General features: G+C 48.3%; 2 protein-coding genes across 3 annotated transcripts in view; one reads left to right on the top strand and one right to left on the bottom strand.

Moving 5' to 3' along the window:
* Positions 1–315: 315 nt before the first annotated feature.
* On the bottom strand, positions 316–9,592 carry LOC119388143 (40S ribosomal protein S17). Of its 2 annotated transcripts, none has more exons than XM_037655791.2 (5): positions 9,467–9,592; positions 9,057–9,208; positions 8,579–8,684; positions 6,801–6,866; positions 316–413 (listed from the first exon to the last, which is right to left on the bottom strand). In XM_037655791.2, exons 1-5 carry the CDS (start codon positions 9,467–9,469, stop codon positions 345–347), a joined length of 396 nt encoding a protein of 131 aa, XP_037511719.1. In that variant the 5' UTR covers positions 9,470–9,592; the 3' UTR covers positions 316–344. The 2 variants fall into 2 exon arrangements, with proteins under 2 accessions (XP_037511719.1, XP_037511720.1); XM_037655792.2 differs by having other exon boundaries at positions 9,302–9,479.
* A 139-nt stretch (positions 9,593–9,731) lies between these two features.
* The window catches only part of LOC119388140 (regulation of nuclear pre-mRNA domain-containing protein 2), a 37,876-nt gene continuing 21,872 nt past the window's right edge, over positions 9,732–25,735 (top strand). The window contains exon 1 of the mRNA XM_037655789.2: positions 9,732–10,428. Within this exon, the coding sequence (XP_037511717.1) occupies positions 10,281–10,428 (148 nt within the window). The 5' untranslated portion in view covers positions 9,732–10,280. The remainder of the gene's footprint in view (positions 10,429–25,735) is intronic.

Raw genomic sequence — 25,735 nt, 5'->3', positions numbered from 1 at the left:
ATACCCAAGCCTGGTTAGGGGCCCTTTAAAGTACTGTGTTCCATGTCATTTCTCCGAGCGGTGGCATTTTTCCAGTTTTAGCACAAAAATGTACTTTTTCAAATGTATTGTGATGCATCCACTCTCTGCGAAGTGGTACGAAGCTTTACCTATAACGTAAAGCTTCGCACGGAGACTGCTCTATACAGCACTATCTGAAACTACACCTTTTGTGTGGTCTTATGTTTTCTTGCAATTGGCCTTTTTACAACAAAAAGTGAAGCAGGATTCATGTTGAAATATCTCCACATTTTTAACTGCAAGACAACTCCGCTAGTTTTTACATATTTATTCTCGGAAAGAGCTCAGTTGCGCTGTCCACCACGGAAAGGTCCCAGAGGTGTCGTCTGAAGGCCAGAGATGCCAGCCATGTCCTGCATAGAAAGACAAAGCAGCAATGCATAAATGGCCTACATTCCTTGGGGTGATGCGGGGTAATGCGAGGGTATCAAATTGCTTTGACATTATGCCAGTATGAAAATGTACAAGACTCATGATCAGTAAGTGCTTGAAATATACCAAATTTTAATTTTTAACTATTTTTCGATGTTGGCTGGCTTTGCTAGCCACTTCGGCACTGCACTGTTACCGGTCGCCTGTGTACACAACTCGTTGCTTAATCAGCGATGATGTGCTATGGTATGCACATCATCAGTGATTAAGCAACGCAGTTGTCCAAAGAGAATAATTCCAGCACATCAAATGCACTTTTAGCCTATGACAATTGAGGGAACATGTAAATGTAAAAGGTACTGTTAGTTAGCTGCAATGAAAATTAAAAAAAAATTATTTCAGTTTAACTCTTTCAGTACGGCGCATAGGCCATCGGACACGGAGTTCCGATGACTTTGAATCTCCCGCAAAATTTAAAACCGGCGCGCTACAGACAACTAACGCCATCTGGCATGCTTAGTGAGAACTACTCTTTCAGTTCCGTGTTTTTGTTTTTTTTTCTTGCCTGCGGGCGCGCCGCTGAAAGTGGAACTTTAAACCGAAGGTCGCGCGTGCTTGGCGAGAATGGCGTCCCGTCCGCGTCGCGCGCCGCGGCAGCCGACTCCTGTTGCAAGCACTTCGGCCGCTTCCACTGCTGATTTTGATGATCCAAGCAGTAGTGATGGATCCAGTAACGATGTGGGATCGTCAGATTTCAGCTCTGATGAAGATGTTCCCGCTCAAGTGCCTCGGATGTCAACAGGTGCTCGCAGGTAAGTTTCGTTTCCGACTTCGCGCTGTATTGATGCAAAAACCCGCTTCACATTTGACTGCGGTTTTATTTTTGTGTTTAGGGTCTCAACAACCTACGGCCAGGATATTTTGCCGAATACACCGCGCCGGATCAAGTTTGCACCCACGAGACAACCCGGTGCCTATGTCGGAGCAGCGCTGCGGAGCGACGCGCGTCGATTCTCGAGAGCGCTGGATTTTTTTCTCTTGTTCTTCACTACAGAAGTAGTAAAGACTTTGCGTGACAACACAAATAAATATGCGTGGATGCATATTCTGGAACGACAGACGTACTCTCGACGTGACGGCTCCTGGGAAGAAGTAACCCCACTGGAGATGCTGAGATTGATTGGCATCATTATCTACATGGGCGTTGTCGAAGTGCCACGACTGCACTTGTACTGGAGAGCATCAGGAATATTCAGTGGCCTTCTCCCACGAAATATAATGCCGAGGGACCGTTTCTTCGCGCTGCTGTCTTTCCTGAGTGTAGGGGATCCAGAAGACATGGCAGCTGCAGCATCGGATGGCAAGACTTGGAGGGTGTCCTGGCTACTGCGCCACATCAATCAGGAATCTGTAAACTTGTTCCAACCACAGCGTGACCTCTCCGTTGATGAGCGCATGGTTAAATCTAAAGCACGATCAGGAATTAGGCAATACATTCGAGACAAGGTGACAAAATTTGGGTATAAACTCTGGGTGCTGGCGGACTCAAGAACGGGATACACCCTGCAATTTTATGTATATACTGGAAAGCGTGAGGCACCGGACCACATGGTCTAGCCTTTGACGTGGTGAACAAGCTTTGCACAGTGTACCTGGACCAAGGATACAAAATTTTCATGGACAATTTTTATACCTCAAAAAGACTTTTCGAACACCTCCTCGAACGCAAGACTCTTGCATGCGGGACAACTCGCAAAGACCGCCGATGTTTCCCAGTTGAGTTGAAAGACTCTTCATGGGAAAAGAAGGCACAGCGTGGAGATGTCCGATGGATCCGCGATGGCAACATCCTATACATGCAGTGGAAAGACCGGCGTGCTGTAAACCTGATGAGCACCATGCACACTGCAAATCAGCATGTTCCTGCCAAACGAAGAGAAAAAAGGGGGGACCAGTGGGCACTGAGAGTCATAAAAAAACCACTCCTTGTCCATGAGTACAATAGTGGAATGTTGGGCGTGGACAAATCCGACCAAATAATTGCCACATACAACGTGCTTAGAAAATGCGTGCGCTGGTGGAAGACGCTGTTCTTTCACTGTGTGGACATTGCATGCGTCAACAGTTTTATACTGTTCCAGGAGCACCGAAAAGAGAACTCGGCAGTGCCCGAACTTTCTCGAAGCACTTACTTCGATCAGCTTGCCTTTAGGGAGGAATTAATTCAACAGATTTTCGAATACGACGAAGTCGCACATGCTCGTGCTCCCTTCTCCCCCCCCTTCTCACCCTTGGACCCCGTTCGGCACCAACCGAAAAGAATGAAGAAGAGGAGAAATTGCAAGATTTGCTATGAGAAAACAAAGGCGCAGAATAGAACAAACGTCTTCTGCTCCACTTGCAACGTATCGCTTTGCTTCCTGCCCTCACGCGACTGCTTTGCCGAATGGCACAGCCGTCACCGCTCCTAGATTGGCGGGTCCCGAAAAATGCACAACGTGGTGTACAGAATTGGTATCTATGGAAAGCACAGCTAAGGGGACCAGCAACATTTTCTATATTTCAGAATGACGAAAATAATTTTGTAGCCGAGTACATTCGCTTATTTCTGTCTGTTTATACCTTTCATTGCGTTTATTTTGTTTATTTTACAAATAAAATCTCAATAATTGTAAACCTGACAGCATTTCTATTTTTTATATAAAAAGCCTCATCAATAAGCTACAATTTCATGTATTGTAATGTTAAATGCGTTTAGTTGTTCAAGAGAAAAAATTTTTTTTCTGGAAGCACTGTAAATTGGTCAATTTTATGCCGTAACGAAAGAGTTAACTCACTTCGAAACAAAGTATAATCCCTGAGCCATTTTTTTTTTGTAGAAAGCTGCAGGGCTTTCTACTCTGTTCAAAGGTTTGTGCCAAGAGCCAAGCCAACTCTGGCAAATATTACAGTAGAGACCACTCATGACGTAACCACTTATAATACAGGACCGGTGACGTGGTCTTTTCTGACTCCTGTTTACACTTCCACCAACACGTATATGCACACCGCAGTACTCAGAGATGAAAGACTCGGTTGCTGGAAAATTCTGCCGTCAAGCGAGGTAGTGAGCGCGCTTGACAATAGAGGAGCTCTGATGAGGGGATAATGAATGAGTAGCTGAGGGAGAAAAAAGAAAAGTTCATGCCAGCAGTGTGCTGCAAGCGTTCACACCAGCGTGGCTCCAACCGCTTGTCGACTGTGACCCACTTTCGCATTGAGTGCATGTTACCGTTGTTAGCCTACCCAGTCTGCTGTAAGGAAAATAAATATTTGCTTTGTCGTAAAGTGCAGACAACACGTGTACAACTTTGATTCCACAGTCTAGGTGGTGTTCTGCAAATTTTAAGGCTGTATGGCTTTGCTGCACAAGGGTGGTAATGCAGTCTAGTTGGTTGCTCGTGATAGTCAAAACGCATCAATGGAATAACACAAAGCCGCGCTCACATGTCACACTGTGTTCGTCCGTTTATGTGCTGTTTTGACAATTATGGCTTTGTTGCTTGAGCTTTCGCCTTCGCTGCCAGTATGCAGGCTTTTGCAAGATAGTTTCCATGGCTGATCTCCTTTCCACTGCACGCTGCCCCTACCGTAAAATCCTAAACAAGCGCTCTCCCCCAACAAGTCGAAATTACCGGCAAAGTGGAGGGGGGCACTTTCCCGAAACGGCACCAAAATTCATGATGGCATCAGCAAAGTATTCACACCCGAAAAAATGAAGTGCATGTGGACATCCTCAGAAGACTTCTCACTCTCATTCAAACACGATGCACTACGACAGCTCACAAATACAAGAAATGCAATCCCATCGCGATCCGACCGCTAGAAACGTGGCATGAAAGTATCCGATGATGAGCCAACGCAACAGCTCAAGGCAACAAACACCGATATCGGAGGCTCTACTTCTACTAAATAAGGCATCCTGGGGACCATCTTGGAATACTGATCTCGAAGGCCATGCTATTGCTCGCGGGACCCTGAAAATCGTCATGGATGTCTTCTTGCGCCAAGTTTACAGCATGATCATTATGTTGGAAAAAAGACCAAATTTAGACGACAAATTTCAGGTGCAGGCACCGCTTTGAGATCGGGCTGCTAAGCAGGACTAGATGGGATTCATGCAGGCCAGTGTTGCATAGGTGTAGTGCATGACCAGGGTGCGAAGCGGGGGGAGAGGCACTTTCCCGGAAGGGTGTGGGAATTTGAAATTAGCAGTGAAATCTGAGGGGGTGCTTGCTCGGATGGGGGCGTTTGCTCGAAATTATATGGTACTTCATTGTGAGAGTGAGATCTCTTCCGATGCCCTATCTCTATGTTTAGGCAAGCTTCTCGCAACAGCATGCGAACACACAGACCTAACTAATGAGCTCCAGCTGCTTCGCCAGTAGCGGCTGTAGGCGATCATAGTTGCGGTTTGTTACCTATTCAACAAAACTCTTCGTGGTGGCTGTATTTCGACAATGAAAGTGAAGGTGTGGATGGCAGGTGCAGCACTCTAATGGCCTTTCACGGTTGCCATGATGTCAACATTGCACGTGCTCACCCTAGAACTTGAATTTACCGCACTTCGCCTGGAATTCTGGTTACTGTTCGACATTGTTTTCGTATAGTTCAGTTTCACAAAGTATGCATAATCAAGGATGCCTGAAAAGTTAGTAGATACTGCTTACTGCTTAGCGATACCGATTTCTTTTGTTAGGTTTTGCTTTTCTTGCGTTCATTTAGTCAGCAGCACAAGTCCTTGGACTTTAATTAACCTTTGATCATTTGAAAACTTAAACGAGCACTGACACGGATTTTAAATATTTTTGGGTTGTTACTCTAAATAAAAGCACGGGTGTCGAGAAACTTAAAAAGAGTGTCGTAGTGCTTGGGAATGTGTTCAATATATATTTAATACCACTGCTTTAAAACAGTAATTTCAGTTTCAGTACCGAGGGGGTGGCTTCGCAGTGACATGTCAACACAAAAGTCTGACGTCACGGGAAGACAGCAACTCTAGACATACTAGCAACAGCTGTCAGTTTTCTGTCAATTACATGTGGTTCACATCAATGTGTGAATAGTTGTCCAGAGAGACTGACAGTGATTTAGGCTGCATGCAGGACGCAGATTTCGCAAACCCAGTGAACTGTGTTGACTTGTGATAATGTCCATTGCAGTGGGGCTTGCAGATGCTGGGTGACGAAAACATTAAAATCAAAGTAAAATATTTTATACATGTTGTCTGGCTCCGGTGTTTGGAGAGCGTTGATAGTGCACACCATGGAAACGAAAACTGTCCCTTTTGGGGCACCTCAAAATCGTGTCAGTACTCCTTTAAAAGGAGGCAAACACCCTGGTTGCACTTATCGATTATCAGACACGTGAAGCTGCTGGCTCAACATCTTTTGCACTCATGCATCCTTTATCTGAGGTTTTTTTGGTATAGCACGGTACCACTTATAGTAAGGAAATTCTAGACTCCGGCGACTTATGTGATAACTAGGGCTCCGTGTTTTCGGAGTTTATTTCTCATAAATCTCCAGTTCTCCAAAATTCGGTGTTTAATTTTGCATTATAAGTTGTTACAACGTCTTCTTATTAATCTTGTTTCCAATGAAAATGCATTACATTGTTGCTTATAATCCTGTTTTTCCATACTTTCATTTTTTTTTCTCACTTCCTGTTCATTTACCCTGTTAATAAGGCTGTTGATGTGCACTGCTGTAAGCTCGTAAAGGTGTACTTTTCGGGGGAGCAGGAACTAGTCAAGCTGCCTCTCCGCCTTTTCTCTCAGCCTCTCTCATCTTCTTGATGAAAAATAAAGGACCTATTAATATTATTATTCTCAATACTCCGAAATCTTAGAAGAAATGATATCTGAACACAAAAACATGTGAACACACTAAGTGTGTTTTAGATGTCTGGAAGGTTTGAACGTGCAAACACATAACATATACACACAAGCACATATATTTGAATACAAAACACCTACATTTGTTCGTATTACAACCTTAAAGCTTGTTGTAATAGACGCAAGCATAGTTTACGAGGTTGCTGCCGCTGATGGAGGTGCGCTCCTTTCGAATGACGATTGCCAGCTTTCAAAATGCCTTTTTTAAATTGCAGCTTAGATAAATCCAAATTGTTGAAAATTTTACCGGCAGGAGTTGATCAGATTTTTTTTTTATTTACCTGAAAACATGGAGCCCTAGTTATAAGGGATCTACACTGTACCTTGGAGGACTTGCTATTTCTAAATGGTGGTGACAGCACTCCTGCCTTACATCTGCAGCGACTGCCCGCCAGACTTGACGCAAGCTTTCAAATAAAACCCACACACTCACCAGTGCTTTCATCATCTCCATGGTGTCACCGTCCACCTCAATGACGTCCTGCTCCAGGGCAGAAACCTGTGTGCAATGAGAAAAACGGCAGTGCTTGTACAAGGGTTTCAGTGTAATGGAGTTGCCTGTCCACCAATTATTGAGATTAGCAGTCTCGGAACAAGACAGGTCTACGAGACACTGTAGTCCAAGGCTGTTTATTAACCGCAGCAGAATGGCTGCCTAAGTGCTTGGAATGCACTTGCCTACTACTTTCAGAGCACCATGCTCCAGGCACAACAGCGATCGGTAGTGGCTGCTGTGGGAGCACCGCTTGCGTGTGTTTAGTGTAACTATAAAAAGAGCAGTGATGGTGCATTTTGACTTCTGCCCTCTAAATGCTCTGGCTAAAATCTTTAGTGGATTATTAGTAGAAGCTTAACTAGAGAAAAAATGCCACTGGAGTCAGCGACTGCCTATCACAAATGAAAAAGCACTGCTGCCTGCAGCCATGGCAGTGTTAACCAGGGGCATAGCCGGTGATGGCAGTGTTAACCAGGGGCATAGCCGGTGAGGGGGGGGGGGTACAACTCCCCCCCCCCCTGAAAATTTTCAGATTTGCTTGTGTATATATGCATACACACATTCAAACGCACGCACGAACATGCATGAAGTATAGTTGAACCCCCCCCTCCCGAAAAATATTTCTGGCTACGCCCCTGGTATTAACAATATAAAAGATTGTGCTACTTGGCGTTGCATGATGCATCTTGGTAGCACGAAGAGAAAGAAGGCGACAAGCAAATGATAAAGGCGAGTGCTACACGTCCTTGGTTTACAGCACTTGTTTCTGTTTCCCTGGTGTCGTTCTTTGTTTTTGTGCTACAAAGATGCATCCTGGTGCTAGAGAGGCCTTGCACTACTGCGAATAAGATAGTTTACTAGAGCTAGAAAAAAAAAAACACACCACAAAAGCAGCAGCAAGGAAAAGGTCTATTCCACATAGTGAGTGTAGATAACTATTTTTCTGCTTTTGCAGTATGGCATAGGGAGTGCTGTCTGCAGCCTTGGGAGTATTAACAATGTAAGAGATTAGACTTGCAAGTGGACTTTCTGCACACAAAGAACACTGCATACAATTATCAGAAACAACATATTCTAGCCACAAGTAACCTCGTGTAAGAAATCTTCAGCGTTGATAGAGAGTTGCCATGTGTCAGCTCACAAAAGCAGGTTGCACGCGACATGCAAATGGTATGAGCCCTGTGGTAAACAATAACATGCCTTAGTGTGGTGTGCAAATAAATCGATGCATGTATTAATCCTCTAGCTGTTATGTTCAGTCCCTATGAGCTTAAATGTGTCAACTTTGATGCAAGATGGTGGAGGCAGCTGGCATGGATTTTCACAAATGCCCCATAGTATAGAACAAGCCATAGTTTGCAAAATGTAGGCCGAAGCAAACTGGAAATTAATAAGCATAAGGTGTCACACTTTCAGCTGCGCTACTGATGCCAAACCACAGCGACTCTGCCGAAATTGCCAAGAGCTACTCTGAGCAGTTTAGAAAGATGTGTCAAATGTTCCTACGACCAAACGCAACAGAACATTGGCTTGAACACAACTTAAGGTAGGCAATTGAGATCTCAGTGAAGCCACACAGGCAGTTCACTTACAGTCGTTTACAAGCAAAGCATTCACACCATGCCTCCCTACGAAGTAACTTTGTCAGCAGCCTCTTAACCAAATATGGTTCACAATGTCTGGATTGCGACTACATGACAGAGCAAACGACATACCTCGGGCACATAGTTGTCCCTCCGTTCCCTCTCTTCTTCCTGCAGCTTGATGGAGATGCCGCGCACTGGTCCACGCTGGATGCGCTTCATAAGATGTGTCACAAACCTGCGGCGCGATCGGTACCAGTGTTGAGAGAACATTTACACGTGTTCAATCCAGTCTTTCTCTCGACAACTTCGAAGCTTTCATTGAAATAGACCAGACCTGACCAACATCCTTGAAGTAAATCTACAACTAACCAACCAATAGTAGCTCTGAAAACACGCAGCAAAGAAAGCGTAGACTATTATCTGGGCGTTAGTGTTTACGTGTGAAACGATTCTTCGCAAATACTACAGAGCATGTGTACTGCCGATACTGAACAGCGGTACCTGTTGCATTGTTACCGGTACAAACGCTGCCCAACAGAAGTACACGTCATTTAGCAGGGCAGTTTCAACAGATCATGATGTACGAGATTTCTAAGAAAACACTTACCCAGCAATCTTGTTTTTTAACTTCTTGCTGGGAATCTGGGCGATCTCCTCGCAGATTCGCTTGTTTGTGTGGAAGTCGAGGGTGAGCTTCGTGTAATATTTCTCAATGATCAGGCGCGACGCCTTCTTGACGGTCTTCGTCCTAACGCGACCCTGTAAAGAAAGTTACACGCGAGTCAACACCGGCTTGTAAAACAACGTTGCAGGCAATAAACGAACTGCCGGAGCGCCTGCCAAAGTGCTCACCATGCTTTGAAAAATAAGCAAGTAATACTACACGCAAGTCAAAACAAACAACTCTGATGACTAAAGATGTGTGCCTGGAAGCTCTTTGAACGTGTTAGCGCTATTTCCGCAATTTGCACATTTAGATTAAACACGATTACTACAAACTCATCGAAGAATACACACCATTTTGACGAACTCCGAGAGAGGAAAGGCGCAGAGTTGCAGAGTTGCTTGCTTCTTTAACTCCTTCCGCTGTAACGACCGAGGCCAACCAACTCTATGCCAGCAAGCCGTCTGACTATAAAAACATTTTTTTCAACACCTACTTTGCGCTAATAAATAAATATTAACTGCTAACAAATTATTGATTTGTTGGCTAGGTTACAAGTTTTATGTCCCTATTTACAATTTTGCCACAAATTAACGCGCCACCGTGCGGGTACGTTCGAACTCGGTTACCAGTTTCAAAATGGTGGCAATGTTTTCGTCGGGATTTGGAAGCACGACAACAAGATTTATTATTTTCTTTACGTACGCTTTGTGCGCACAGTGAAGCGAAATTTCGCCGAGCAGCTCTGCTTCAATCAGCGCGGAGCATCTGCGGGTGTTACTGACGCTGTAGACCGAGCCAGCGGGCTCCGAGCGTACGATGTTCGACTAGCGCTGGGGGCCTCGCAGCCCCGCCGCGATTGCACTTAGGCTTAGCAGGGGCGCTAAGTGGTCCGTGCACGGCAGTCCCGAAAACATCGTCGTAGCATCCCGCGTACGAGACGTCAACGAAGAAGCGAAAAGTTTCTGGTACGAAGTGTCGACCACGGACCGTTGCGCCTTCGTTGAGGCGGCCGTGCTTGCAACGGTGGCTCGCTTCCCGCTTCCGAGGTGCGTCTTTTGCTCAGAACGTTGGGTCGCATCGTGAATCTACAGTGTCGTGATGCCTTGATACCGTTCCTCTCCCGCGGCTACGTGAACTGAAGATCAGTAGGGTACAGCGAGCATCATGTCGATAAATGAGTCGAACCTTGTGAAGAAGTTGACCTCTGTCACCAACACGCAAGACAGCGTGCAGACGCTTTCGCTATGGATCATCCACCATCGAGCGCATCACAGAAAGATTGTGGACATCTGGACGAAAGTACTGAAGAAATGTAAGTTTTCAGATCTTTGCATGTACTTTCAGTGTTTAGAAAGAGCACTTGTTAACTATTTCTCCTGGTTCGGCAATCGGAAAAATTCTCTCTGACCGGTGTTTCTTGTCATAGATGTGCATTGCAGTGATAAGTCGAATTGAACGAAAGCGTGGATAATTACGATACTCTGGAATAAGAAGTAGTTTTATATATAATGTGGGCTTGGGGTTGGAAGCGACGCAAAGCGTTTGTAAACCGGCACCTAAGCGTCGGTGGTTCACAGATCTGCGCTGCATCTTCGGAGAAACGGGATTGGATTACACGAACAGCTGGATGTCTGCAGCGAAGGAGAAGCGCAGAGATTGAGCGGTCGCCTCCATCGGCTCAAGCATTGTGAATACAAGCGTAGTTTCCAACAACGCATTGCCACCGCCGGGAAGCACATTAACTTTGCGTTCGCATCTGTGTAAACACACGATAGTCAGCTATTTTTGTTGTTTCGTTTCGCATAATGAGCAGCGTTATTGAAACATGATGTCACTTGCCCATGTAGCCACCTGCGGTAAAGGTACAAGCTCGGTCTGGTATTCTGCAGCATCGGACTTCAACGAGCTGATGACGCTGCGAGGGCCAACGCCACGCTTCCCGTAATTGCACATCGCGCCATAATGAAATTGTCCAGTTAGAGCATAACTTTAATGTAGCGCAGGATTAGGGGAGATTTCGGACAGACCTGCTTATTTCTGATGTCCAATTTTAGCCTGCTAGCAGAGCGCTAACTGCTGCATTGAAATTGTGCAAATGTAATCTAGGTCTCCTCTGTGATTAGGGGTTGTCGATTAGCGGCCGTTGTCAACCGCTGCCCGGCTGCTTCCTTGGAGTTAAGCGCAGCGGCAAACAATGAGCCACGTGTCTTTGTCGATGGGCCGCGGATTACCTTCCATGAAGACTCGCCACTCGAGGTTTCGACGCCATGCTTGGCCACGCCGTCGTTTGCGGCTCGCGCTCACTGTTGCCCAGCCAGTTAATGCGTAGCGGTAGTAGTACCGTGCAGCAAACGTAGCGTCATCTCGCATGCATTCCTGCCATAAACGGCTTCGCGGGTAGATTTGGGCCTGCGTTGTAAATTGTCTCTTGTGCCTCCTTGTCGTGGATTCTTATCAGCCGCAACGCCGGGCAACACGAACGCGCCGGGTGATAAGTTTCTGGCACCCACTCAGCGGCGAACAGTGTGCGACTGAGATCGCCGCATTAAGACTGGCCTTTGAAGAGATGACTGCGTGCCGACCGGCGGCGGCCCCCTCCGGTACAGCGGAGGCGCCTCGGGGAGACGGCACGGCCTCCCACGAGGATGGAGCGGCGAATGCGTCGAGTTCGGGCGGGACTGTAAAGGCGGCAGGGGAACCTGAAAAAACCCCACCCACGCACCGGAGTGGGACGGGCAATGTGCGGACGAAACCAAAGACGAGAGCGAAACGCCGCCCAGGAACAAATTGCGCGCAGGCTCAGACTGCGAAGTCCGACGTAGTTCGTGGGGGACATGAGGAAACCTCTCTTCAGGGCCGGGAAGAGCAAGACCTGGCAGGGCCTAAGGATCAGGTAACGCCCGGGGCTGCTCTCAAGCGGCACCTGGAGAAGCTGGGCGCGTCGGCACAGCAGGATAGACGTGCCTTCGTATATGGAGACGGGAACGCCGCCAGGTTAAAACGGGCAGCGCTTAAAGCTGTTGGCTGGAACAAAAGGGTGATGTTCCGTGTGAAGGAAGGTGCCTCTCTACAAGAGCTATGCTCATCGGTGGACCTGGCAGAGGACATTTGGCAAACCCCAGCAGCCATAGTAGTGCTCCACGCTGGCTCTCTGGAGATGTCGGATGGCAGTTCAGCCCCAGAGAGCTCAGCATCTCAGCTCCGAGCACTATTGACCAAGTGGCTGCAGAAGGCCCAGGGGCATCGGTTCGTGGTGTATGCCCTAACGGAGAGAGGATCTGGCAGCGAAACCCATATCAATCCATGTAGGGAGTGGAATGTGGCTGTGCGGAAAATGTGCGAGGAGCTGGGGCCGCGGGTAGAATTCGTGGGCGCTAGTTGGCGACTAGGGCATGGGCAACAGGGCCCGTCCTACCGGGATGACACAGCAGATCAGCTGGGACAGCGCCTGGGGAGGAGGCTGTGTGCTTTTTTAGGCCTAAGAATGCCCACCAGACACTGGGGGCCGCCAAGCCAATCGCACCCAGCAGCGGGAACGTTGATGACAGCTCTGGGACAGGCCATCATACAGATGGCGGAGGGACAGCACCCCCACGAGAATGGGAGGAGGCGCTCCCAGGGGGGCCCCCACAGGTGGTAGATATAAGGACCCCCTCTGGGCGGGCCTCTCACGAGAGGCATACCCGCAAGAGGAGGCGCTGCAGGCGTAAGGGAAAACAAGATATGGTTTTCTACCTTAACCTGCAAGGGGGACGAAAGGAGGCGAAGTGGGAGGAATTATTTCTCCTACTACAGAAAGAGAATGTAACGGTGGCCTGCCTGACTGAAACTCACCTACGTGACGAGGAGACACCTCCTCCAAACAGGCAGTTTGTCTGGTCAGGCCTAAACCGCACTAAGGGAGAAAGAAAAGGCGGGGGCCTTGGTTTTCTCACCAAGGTAGACACACAATGGGACAGAGTCCAAAGAGACTGTAAGGAGCACATGTGGCTCACAGGAGAGATTGGGGGAATTGAGATTGCCCTGGGGCTGGTGTACCTCTGGACGGGTAGGGAGGTGCACCAAAGGAACACAGAGACCCTGGCCTGTCTGGAAAAAGACATTACACAGATGAACAGGCCAGTGGTAGTAGTGGGGGATTTCAATGCCCACATAGAGGCATTGGATGGTACCACCGACAGGGCGGGCAGGTTGCTGCTTGAATGGACTGAGCGGCTGGGCCTAACTTTGCTCAATGCAACTGAAAAGTGTATGGGAAGGATAACATGGGCGGTACGCGGTATGTCCTCCTGCATTGACTACTGCTTCCTGTCCCCTGTCCTTCTCCCAAAGCTGTCGTATATGAGCATCGATAGCACTGGTGAGCGAAGCCTGGGGAGTGACCACCACAGCATCTTTCTGTCTTTTGGGACTAACCCCCCAGAAACGAAGCGCGATGCCCATGCAGGTAACCTGAGGCCTCTGTCTGATGAGGCCTTGGAAAGGGTGGTGGATCAGCTCGAGGAAGATGCACCTCGTATGGAAGGGCAGGGATACGAGGAGCTGCAACAGTGGATCAGGCGGACAATACAGGATGAAGCAGGGGCCGGACGAGTGACGAGGGGGCGGCACCGACGGAAGGCCTGGTGGGATGGAGAGGTTGCCGAGGCCCTGGCTCAACGCAAACAATGCTGCAGACGTCACCGGCATGCTTTGGGGCGCGGAGCAGATGAAGCCGAACTTTCTGCACTGTGGTCGTTGTACCTAGAGGCAAAAAAGGAAATGGCTTCGATGGTGCAACGTAAAATGAGCACGGTAAACAGGAAGCTGCTGCGTGCCATAAAGGAAGCGGGGCGTGACTCGAGCAGAAAGTTCTGGCAGCACATAAAGGCCCAGCAGACGAACTCCGATCTCCCTAGCCATCAGCTGAGGGATCCGGAATCAGGGAGGGTAATGGAGGGCGAGGAGTGCCTGCACCTGATACGAAGGGGCATGGCCTCCAAGCTTCAATCTACGGTGTGCCGCCGGGAGGAGGACGAGCTGGCATCCGCACCGCCACGATGTGACAGCATCACCCAGCGGGAGCTGGACAGAGCGATAGGTCGCCTGGCGGGCAGTTCGGCGGCTGGCCCAGACGGGATTCCTCCTGGGCTGCTAAAGCGCACAAAAAGGCAGACTCGGGAAATCCTTTTGGAGGCACTGAATGGAGTGCTAACATCGGGGAAAATACCGCAGGCCTGGAGATGTATGCGGGTGCGCCTGATATGGAAGCGGGGAACGGATAGGGAGCTGCTGGACAACTACAGGCCCATCACCGTGACATCAGCTATGTATAGGCTGTTTTGCCACGTTATCAAGGCGAGACTACAGCGATGGGCGGAGGAAAATGTCCTAGGAGAGCTGCAAAACGGGTTCAGGCCTGGCCGTTGCCTGGAAGACAACCTATTTGTTGTCACCCAGGTGATGGAAATTGCAGTAAAGGAAGAGCGCCCCCTCCTGTTTGCTTTCCTCGACATATCTCAGGCTTACGACAGCATTGAGCAGGACAGGCTATGGCAAATCTTGCAGGCGCTTGATATGCCAGAGGAGTGGCGCAACCTACTGCAGCGCCTTTATGCAGACGCCGAGGCAGTGGTTCAGTGGGGCAACTTGATCACTCCCCGGATTCAGGTGTCTAGGGGACTCAGGCAGGGCTGTCCGATGTCACCACTGCTCTTTATGCTGTACGTGGCCGGAATGGAGAGGAAGCTTTCAGAGTCTGGACTGGGGTTCAATTTGAACTACCTAGAGGAGGGTTTTCAGAGAGTACGAAGGCTGCCTGCCCTCTTCTACGCAGATGACATAGTCCTGCTGGCGGACAATGCGGCCGAGATGCAGGCTCTGCTTGACATCTGTGCGAGGGAGGGTACGGATCTTGGGCTGAACTTCAGTGCAAGAAAGTCTGCGGCCATGCGGTTCACACCATGGGAGGCAGTGCGGGACCCGACCCTCCTGCTGCAGGGCAAGGAAATTGAGTGGGCGGACAGATACAAGTACCTTGGGGTAACGGTGACGGCAACGATGAACTATATATGCGGGTATGAGAAGGAGTTGCGTGCCAAGGCTTTAAAGCGCCGGGCCTTCCTGGGCTCACGAGCTCTGTGGGCCTTCAGCAGGTACGAGGTCACCAGGGAACTGTGGAAAGGTGTTGCGGTCCCTGCTCTGACTTTCGGTAACGCTGTGGTGTGCCTCTCATCCGCGACTAGGCAGGCGCTCGAGGTTCGCCAAAGGGAAGCGGGTCGCACAGCCTTGGGGGTGCACGCTTTCACTCCTAATGAGGCAGTGCAGGGCGACCTTGGGTGGTCGTCTTTCGAGGCGAGGGAGGCAGTCGCCAAACTCTCTTACGAGAGGCGCCTCAGCGGCCTGCCAGATGGCCGTTGGGCCCGGGAGGTGTACAAGTACGTACACCTCCGGTCGGTGCGGACGAAATGGGTCGCCCGAACCCGCTCGCTATCGGAGCGATACAGGGTGGAGGCTATCCGGCTGACGGCCCCCCTCCAGCGCGACACAAGGAAAAAGGTGCGGGAATCAGTTAGCGCGGTCGAGACTGAGAGATGGAGGGAGTCGGGACGAGCGAAGAGGGCCCTGGCCTTGTATTGGGAAGCAAAGACGGATATTGCCAAGGAGGCGTTGTATGACAACTCCAGGGGCAGCGGGCTACTGTGCGAGGCGCGAAGTGGTGTACTTAGGACACGCTCGCTGCGCGCCAGGTACACTGCCGAGCTTGACACGATGTGCCCCTTGTGCCAGGGCGCAGAAGAGACAATCCGGCACATTGTGCTAGAGTGTACTGGCCTGCGCCCTGCGATACATGATGCTCAGGACTCTGGCACCTCGGCACAAGGCGCGACGGGCGCAACAAACGACAGCAGCGCTTTGGCAAGGGCTCTCGGTTTTCGCGGGTCCGGCGAGCCGCCAAGCTGGGAAGCGGTGGAGGCTACGAAGCGGCGGCTCGAATGCTGGTGGAGAAAACAGGTCGAGCAAACGCGCGCGCCGCGGCGGTAGCGGCGGCTATGATGCGCCGAGGGCGCATTGGATGTTACCAACCTTTTTCTTTTCTTTTCTCTCTCCCCCCTTTCTCCTCCCACCTTTTTTTTTTCTTCTTAACTTGACCTTCGCTTTGTCTTTTTCTTCCTTGCCCGATATCGTAGCCCCAGCTGCGTGAGCGTGAATCGTGATTCTTTTGGCTTTCACCTCTTGGGGTAGCAGCGTCTCTGTATACAACCCTCCCCACTGGCGAAACTTTTGCTCGGGTCAAACTGGACGAGGATCTTTTCTGGTGGCACCAAACGGTGCGATGCAGCAGCCGAAAAGTATGATTCCGACGCGGCCCTGCGAGGACCAAAAGCAGCGCAGCTAAACCTTAGTATTTAATGACTCATGCCCAAGACTAGCGTTAAACGTCCGGCTGAGTTGTCGTGCAGTGAACTGTTCACAAAAGGAAGTGTGTTTTGTGGCGGTTCGGTTTATTCAGTCATCCTTTTCAGTCTTTCGCCATTGGCTCAAGCGAAGCCACGCTCCCGTTGTAACGCAAGTGAAACAAATGTCATTATGATTGTTGGGGTTTTACACCCCGAAACCACGATATGATTATGAGGGATGCTGTAGTGGAGGGCTCTGGAAATTTCGACAATCTGGTGTTTAACGTGCGCCTAAATATAAGCACATGGGCCTCTAGCATCTTGCAGCCGGGATTCGATCCCGCGACTTCTGGATCAGTAGTCGAGCACCGTAACCTCTAGACAACCATGGCAAGTCGCAAGTGAAACAAAGACGAGCGCTACATACGCAAGTGATTTATTACAGTCCTCCAAAAGTCTGAAAAAATAAGTGCAATATAAGGTAGCACCCGTTGTACCAGCTTTTTTTTTTTTATTTGTGCTACAACGGCTGCCTCGAAAGATTATTACTCGAAGAACAAGTTATGTTGGACTGCCTTTGTGAGGATCGAAACAGCAGGGAGAAACCGAAAACTGAACACACCAGCGAGTTCAGCAGGGATGGAAGCACCGTCGTCCCTACCATAAATTCTAGTCGTACAGCACACAGTAAACGTTTATCATAATTTGGTGGACACTATGTGCTTCCACATCGTCCTGCGAACGTCGTCGATTTCCCGTGCCTATAGCGCTCTGCACGGACATCTCCCGATGATGCCAGGCATGAATGGAAACGCTGGACGTGTATGGGTTGGCCGTTGACATGGTTCGTCGCAGCTGCCGCCTAAACAAAGTCAGTCCACTCACACTTTGGCTAGCACAGGAAGCTCACGTGAATTTACACTGTGCAAAAATTTTGCTGCGTGTGCGCAAATATATTTCCCAAACAAGTAGCCTCGACCACAGGCTAGCAGGACAATTTTCTTTCCCCCATTCAGCACTACCCGGCCTTTTCTGTATCGCTGTCTCACTTTCTCTGTGTACATCACAGAACTTACTTACGAGGTGCGACATTCTTGTAGAACGTTCTGAAAATCATTTGTGGCGCTCTAGGAGCTTCGCTGAGAGGTGGAGCGAGAAAAGTGGTCTGGGAACGAATTTTTGGGTGGAAAATGTCCTTGCAGGAAATCCACCTTACAGATTCTTGAAAAATTTCAATTGGCTGCCCATCTTAGGCTGTCTTGTCCGCAAAAGTAATTAAGCAAAAATATGGAAAACAGCCGTCGTCGATACGTGCTCGCAGCTGGTGACGTACTCTCCTTCCGCCTTTTTTGAACTGCTGCTTACAAGGCGAATTCAATTATATAGATACACAGTCGCCTTGGAAGCTGCTGAGCAGCTGGCTATGTCGTTAGAAATTGTTCCTCAGTGTCACTCTCGCCATTGCCGCTGAACTGACTAGGGTAGCAATGTCTGGGCTTGTTGGTATGTCATAAGGGTCTGTGTATGTGCGTTCCATTTTTTGTCTTTGGGTTCCTTGCGGCTGAGCCCCGTAAAAAGTGCAGCTGACCTTATATAGGCCCGCTCATACCCATGTTATTTGATTAAGCAGCGCACAAAAGGACACAATCACGTATACATATAAAATGATGCAAACACAGGCGCCCTATAATGTAACTGATTGTTTCCTTTTGTGCTCTGCCTAATCAAAGATAATGGCTCACCAACTAGCCCTTCAGTACATATTAAGTTCATACCCGTGTGTTGTGAAAAGCTAACTTCTCTTCGTCTGGCAGAGTCTTTCAGAGTAGGTGCTCTTTTTTTTTTAGTTCAGTCGATTACCCTTCCGTAACGTTTGTGTGGAATGCAACGCGATCAATACACATCGTTGTTGACGAAGCACCCAATCATGACTATTGCTGTAGTGTCGCATGCACCTGTGTCGTTTCATTTTGCTCCCACGGTGCGTAGCCGCCGCCGCCGCCGCCGCCGCCGCGGTGGTACTCGGCCGCTGACACGAACGTCGCGGGTTCGATCCCTGCAGCGGCGGTCGCATTTCGATGTACGCGAAATGCTACGGGCCCGCGTACTGTGCCATGTCAGTGCACGTGAAATAACACCAGTTGGATTAAATTTCCGGAACCCTCCACTGCGGCATGCCTCATAATCACGTCGTGGTTTTGGCACGTATAACTCGGACATTATTATTACAGGAACACGTGACCATTTCCACTGCAGTGCATATGAAGCGTTAGCAATTTACACAAGTTGACGCACTTTGTGAACTTTGCACTTGAGAATAAAAGGGTGGTGCGGAGGTATATGTGTGTGTGTGTGTGCGTGCGTCTTCAGGTGTAACGGACATGTTTTATTTTATGGGAGAATAAATAAACTATAGAAGAGAGTATTACGTCACATATCCTGCCTGCGCAAGCGACCTCACCGTGAAGCCATTTCCTTCGCTGTTTCCCGGCATTTGCTTGCTTCGCGGTAACTTTTTATGACGCATGTAGGGTGACTAGAATTTTAGCCACCCTAACGTAGGATTGCCTGCAGAGCGGGAGTCATAGCGGGAGCACCCTCCATGGGGAGCACTAAAACCCTAAAACCTATCATGTGATCTGTCGTCGCGACAAGATGTTCTCTGGTGGCGATCGCGTGTTGATCTTTCCTAATTTTTCCTCCCTCCCCGTCAGAATATGTTTTGAAGCGAAACTTTAGTGAAGCGGTTCGGTAAACATTCTGTGACTGGTTTTATACACGACGGAAAACGCGTATTGTTTCGATTTTAAAGATCTCGTCTAACGGCCCAGCGCGGATCACAGCCGTGCACAACAAAGGAACCCGACGCCTGCTGGACAAACTCGAAAGAAATAAAGCGAACAGTTGCAGTTGTGCAGTGCCTATTTGTTTGCTATATGGACGACTAACACGCACAAGCCTCCGCACGTGCGTAGGCCACGCTGTGCTCAGGACGAAGCAAGCAGCTAGTTGATGGAGAAATCGAGCAGCGCCGTCGTTACGTCCCGGGTGTTTTTGAAAAGGGCATAATATTATGAGGCTGTAGAACATCTAGTCCGCCAGCTTTAACAGGCTTCGTTTGCGAAGGTCTGTGCGTTGAAAAGCCCGCATTATGCTCCTTGAAAGTACATTGTGTTAGAAAAACGTTTTGTGTAGAGCCAGCTGTGGCCTTTCGCCCCGTTTGTTTTTGTCCTCAATTAGCTTTAGATGTGTGTACATCACGCAAAGACCTTTTGTACGTGGCTTTAGATGATTCCCTCCCACTTTAGCGCGCTTTGAAACTGATGCGAGCAGATAGCAGACGCTCGCGATAGTGAAGTCAGAATAATTGGCGTCCGACGTGCCGCACGTCCAGCTGTGACGTCGACGCCGACACCTGCTCAGGTGCTTTCATGCTCGTCCTTCACATTGGGCGACCACATGCGCTGCCGGCTGCGCGTTTAATACCTTTCATTTATCGCGGTTCTCGTGGTGCTTCATTTTATTCTATTCTGGCATAATTAGCCAGAAAACCACGTGCCGGTGTAATGAAACTTGCCGTCCTTTCTCTCGAAAGCCCCTTCAGGAGCATTGCGGTTTCGAATTACCGTTGTGGCAAGATGAAATTCCCTTAACGTCGCACTTTGTTGATTTAATTCTCGGGAACGCTGAAATTGTATTCCACGCCCGTGATAGCACAGATCGGGCTGATGGTATTAATAACATGAAACTAAATGGACGAATGAATTCGTGACGCGTGATTGGATTCTTCTGGAAGTGACCATACTTGCCTTACTACTTCGTTCCGCCATACTGGCTTGTAGGTGAAGGCGCCCTGTAGCGCCTTTCGAAGTTATCATAGAATGACCTCATTATTGAACTGCGTTCACTCGCGAATCTCCGCCTGCAAACATTTTTCGTATCCTTCATGTATAATATCGCTCAAAGCGAACGCTTTCTTCTCCATCTCCATTCGTCGACACGAGCGCGCTGGCAGCGACACGGGAAGGGAAAAAGGGGGAGGGGCATGGGGCGATGCGTTGCTTCAAATGTTACGTCGCGGCGCTTCATGACTTCGAGCATTTACTCTTTGTTCTTTGACGCCACGCTTTCTGATTCAGACGTGCGCGGCGGCGCCACGTGGCGGCACCGCGTGGGCAGCCGCGGTAACCACACGACGTGGCACAGTAGTGGCACGTGGCCTCCGCGATCGTCCGCTGGTGCGTCGTTCGTGAAATCAGTTAACATCTGTCACGCCCCCTTGCGTCAGACTGCTGTGCAGTTGCTGACAAAATAAAAGGGATTTAAGGCTGTTTAGGGAACAAAAGCACCAGTTTTGAAGTTGTTTTCCAAAACATGCACAGTCAGGTTTAGAGGTGCGCACGGGCGCCGGGTAGCCCGGCCCGCGGGCTCGGGCTACCCAGCGCTGCTTCGTTTTTTTATCACGCTAGGCTAGGTGCAGAGCCCGTATCAATCCCAAAATATAGGTGCTGTGCCGGACTTCTTTTCCAGCACGTAGCGATGAGCACGCAAGATGAGCTTTGTGATTATCTATCAATGGAATGATCCCCCTGTCCTGCATCTGAGGTACTAAACCTCTGGAAGAACAAGCAGTCTAAATATCCCAAGCTTGCGATGCCTGAGAAAAAGATGTTGGCAATTCTGGCTACCAGCTGCGAGCAGCGAACGGAACTTCAGAGCGGCGGAATATGTGATGCAGGAACGCCACACTTCACTGAAGCCCGAATCATTGGACAGCTTGTTATATTGACACATCTTGTAATCTGTGTATATAGTGACTGTCACATGTCATTTGCTTATGTTTCACTTTTAAATGTTGAATGAAATGCCACATTTCCGGAAAACGATACCTTGACTCCGCAGCAAACCTACATAATGTCGGGCCAGGCCCGGGCTTTTGTTTTTGTACGTCAGGCTTGGGCGGGCTTTCGATGCAGTCGGAGGGCCTGGGCCGGGTTCATGCTCGGAAATGCGGCCCGTGCACATCTCCGGTCATGTTACGGCGAACTAGAATCTACAGTCTAGTTCAATGTAACTGTAGCAACGCTGAGAAGCAATAGCGGTGCCGTTAGTCCTCCTCGCAAACTGTTCATTAGGCTCAACGTTCTCAGGAGTGAGTGTGGCTGTTAACCACCTTCATTTCGACATTTTCAACCGTTTTTGAATAAGCAGGTACAATAAGTTTTCTGAACGCTCGTCGTCACGTGGAGTCCCTTTACCGCCTCGAGGGCAGCTGCTCCTCGTACTTCTCCAATTTGTTGGCAAGTGCCACCAAGCCCTCAGCTAACAACTTTCATGCTGCTGCTCACGAGCATCAGATCATACGTCAAGCAAAGGTGGCACCACTGTTCTTCTGAGTACAAACGAAGGCGTATTTGCACATTTTAAGTTAGAAAAGATTATATTAAAAATAATGTACTGCACTTCAACACTAATATATAAAAGGTCACGTGATGTGGATTGTGTTCATATTTGTTTTTTTTTGTGTGTGTTTTTGCCGCGTGGTGTGCCAAAAGTCATTTTTTGTGGGTTAAGTGAAGAAATCAAAATATAAATCCACGTGTAATGAGAAAAACGGGGTTCATTCTAACCAATACAATATACAATCTTTCCATTAGTACGGTTATCTTAATTCATGTTCTGAGCAGTTATCTGTCCCTTTAAAGGGTTTCTGAACCACCCCTTGGGCTTGGTTAAGAAACACATTCTCAGAACAGCAAACACTGCTGTGAAAATTCAGCCAAATTTTGTATTCTTGCGCTGCACATGGAGCTTACAAGCAGAATGCAAAGTTGCCACTTTCTCAAGTGCCCCCTCTTCACGAAGGCCCGTCCTTACTCAGTTCAGTGGGCAGGGCACCATACGTATGTCATCAAATTGCAGATTACTGCTACTTTGCTGATACCTGGCATAAATCAAGGGTGGCGTTTGAATCAGATGCGCAGGCAGCACACTCTTTTACATAGTAATAACACTAGCACCTTTGCTTTGTGTATAAAACCTGCTAAGTTCATCCAAATTTTGTAGTCGTGGGCTGCACATAGAGTTTACAAGAACGCAAAGTTGCCACTTTCTGAAGTGCCCTCTTTTGATACAGAGCCCCCCCGTCCTCATTCACTTCAGTGGCGTCGTCAAATAGCAGATTGCTGCTATTTGCTGATAGCCGGCATAAATTAGGTGTGGTGTTTCGATCAGATGCGCTTCTTGGCACAGTGTGTTGCCATGTGCTGGCACCACACCCTATCGTGTGCTAAAATTATGTAGTATAGCAACACTAGTGTGGTTAGGAATCACAGTGGGAGCGAGAGTGATCGCATTTCATGGTGCACACTTAAAGTCATGATGTGTGCTGACATGGCTTCCTTCCCCCATGTCAACCCTCCTTGTGTAGCTTCCAGCACGCTCCTCAGTATGAGAGAAAGTGCTTAAAGCATGTGACAAATTCTTGTAACTCTGTTCATTCTTGATCGATTCAAGACATTTTTGTGGCAATCGATTCGTGAGGCAATAAACATCAATACTGGGGTCATTCGATGATTACTTGGAAAAGTGGTTCAGGACTCTTTTAAGCAGACACTATATCAGTTTATTATTGGAAAGAATTGAGTTGCCTTGTTATCATGTCCGAGAAGAGGAGAGCCAGTACCAAACGATCAACACTAGTGAAATTGGGGACTGTTGGTACGTAATCTTCTTAGGTAATAGTGCTGGGTTAACAGGGATACAAGAACTTGTGTTTTGGGGTCTTCTTGTGTCCCTGTTAGAGCAGCACTGTTCTCTATGAAAGCCGAACAATCTTGATGCCCCACTTGTTTGTAATACACAACGCGTGATTACCATGTCGGAGTGTACAGTATGTTTAGTGCTTCCCTACGCAGGCAAAGCAGCAGCACCGCAGTGTTACCCAGTGTCCCAGGGGTAACGTGTTGGCTGTTCTTTCAAGGGAAAAAGTGAAGGAAATGGTTCCACAGAGGGTTAGCTTACCAGGGCTGGCTGGGTTACGTAATGCTCTCTCCTAGTTTATTTCTTCCTTCATGCATGTAGGCCGCGATTTGACAGATTACCAGGACATTGTAGTACTACAGCACTTGACATCATAACATTTAATTAAAATTGTTTTGCCCTTACTGAACCACTTATAATAAAAAGATCACTGCATTGGACTATAAAACTAAAGAAAGGGCTACTTGCCAAACCCTGTCTACTTCTTATAATAAAATTCATTCACATTACCTTTAACGACAATGCGGGTAGTCATTATAGTCCACCCTTGCTCGTGTTTGGTAGTTTCAAACATTCAGTAATACATAGTGCTGCACTTGTTTTGCTGATTCGCAAAACTGACTTAATAGTGCTCCAGAGCATTGGCATAGAGTAACATGGCAAGTGGTGTTTTTCTATTATAGTGGTCCTAATGGTAAGCAGCAAAAAATTCTGCATCTATATGATGTCCCAATCTTGGGATGCTGTTGCATTTCTGGTTCAACTTTTGCTTTTTTTTTGGGGGGGGGGGGGGTGCGGAAGGCCATACTAATAGCTGTATGCACCATGAGAGTACACGACACCGCAATAAATTATTTAGAATGCTGTGATGCTTTGCCACTGTATTTCCTGAAGTGTACGTTTGTCCTTTTTTTTCTTATGGGGGCTAAGTCTAACAAGTGGGAAAATTGATCAGCACTGTGATGGAACTGCATATCAGAAACTCGCATGCAAATAATGCAGAGGGCATAGGGGCTTTGTTGTGCAGGATCCACTGACTTTAGTGTTGACAGCTCTGGTCTGCACACACACAGTCTATGAGGCATTACAGAATGTCCATATAGAAATCAACATTGACAGTGCGGCATTCAGGTACAAATTCATGGATATGGCCTTGGCTCATGTTTCTTTTTCGAGTCCTGCGTCTGCAGCTGAATGTTGCATTTTAAATAAATACAAGTTTTGTTGCCAGTAAGTCAATTCTTCTAAGGAATTTACTATAGTCATGTGAATTTTCCCTCTCATTGCAGCATTTCCACAACATAAGATAGTCCTCCTGAACCCCCCCCCCCCCCCCCTTTGCATACGTCTCTATGCATGTGTGTATATGTGAGAGAGATCATGGAGTACTAAAACGTGGGCTAGTTGTGGAGGTGGGACTGACGCATGATAACTATGGTCTAAATCCAAACAAGACAGAAGTTCAGGGCTGGACGGAGGCTTGAAGCGATGTGAACTTGTTGAACAGGGATTTTCGCTGGAGCAAATGTTTCAAGGAGAAGGCTTGTCTTCGTCAGGGTGACAAGAGTCTTCCTTTGCATGCAAACTTGCTCTTGTCCTCCATTTTCGAAGTTTAAAGGGACACTAAAGGCAAATAACAATTTATGTCAGAGTGAAAGTGCCATGTATGAGAACGTCTAAGACGTCAGTATTGTCAGTGCTTTACTCATCGAGAGTAAAACACTGACATTTGGGTCATTTTCGAAATGATCTCGATGACGTCAAGAGTCCCAAGTACAATTAACCACTAGTAATCAAACTAGTTGCGATAAAAAAAGAACCTTCCATGCATCACAAGACGTAATAAAATGCTGCTTGTTTGTTTCTGTTTGGAAAAAAAGAACCTCTTGGCGTCACCATGGGGAACGGCGCAAGTGGTTCAATAGTTCCATTTTCGCCGAGCTGCATTTCGCTCACACAGTGGCATCTCAGTGGTAGTTTCAGTATCGCGTACTGCTGCGTGTTCTTGGCTCTCGCTATTTTCGCACTGTTGATACTCTACTTCTGCTGCTGGCCAAGCTAAGCTCCGTTACAGTGAACTATACAGTTTCGGAGTGGCCCGTGGCTGCGTCTTGGCAAGGTTGATAACCGCTGTTGAGCAAGAAACCGTAGCGTCGCGGCCGGGCAGTAAAGGCGGGCAATGTTGGGCATGGCAACTGCTATGTGAGAAGGCTCCGTGGGGATTTGAAGTGCACTAACGCCTTGCGGACCACTAAAATGTGATTTTCTTTCAAAATAAGCATTTCCTTGGCACGAAACATGCACTACAATGTTTCTGGAACGCTATTCCAACAATCAACGTCGACTTAATATTTGCCTTTAGTGTCCCTTGAAGGAGGGCAAGCAAGGCATGCACAAGAACACGTCCAAAGAAGGCGCTTGCTACCTTGACAAAGAGAAGTCCTCTTTTCGAAACATTGGCTCCATCAGCATTTCCTC

The sequence above is a fragment of the Rhipicephalus sanguineus genome, chromosome 3 (genome assembly GCF_013339695.2).
Source record: "Rhipicephalus sanguineus isolate Rsan-2018 chromosome 3, BIME_Rsan_1.4, whole genome shotgun sequence".
NCBI classification, from domain to species: domain Eukaryota; kingdom Metazoa; phylum Arthropoda; class Arachnida; order Ixodida; family Ixodidae; genus Rhipicephalus; species Rhipicephalus sanguineus.
Note: the sequence above shows the minus strand (reverse complement) of the source record. Positions and strands in the feature narration are given on the sequence as shown.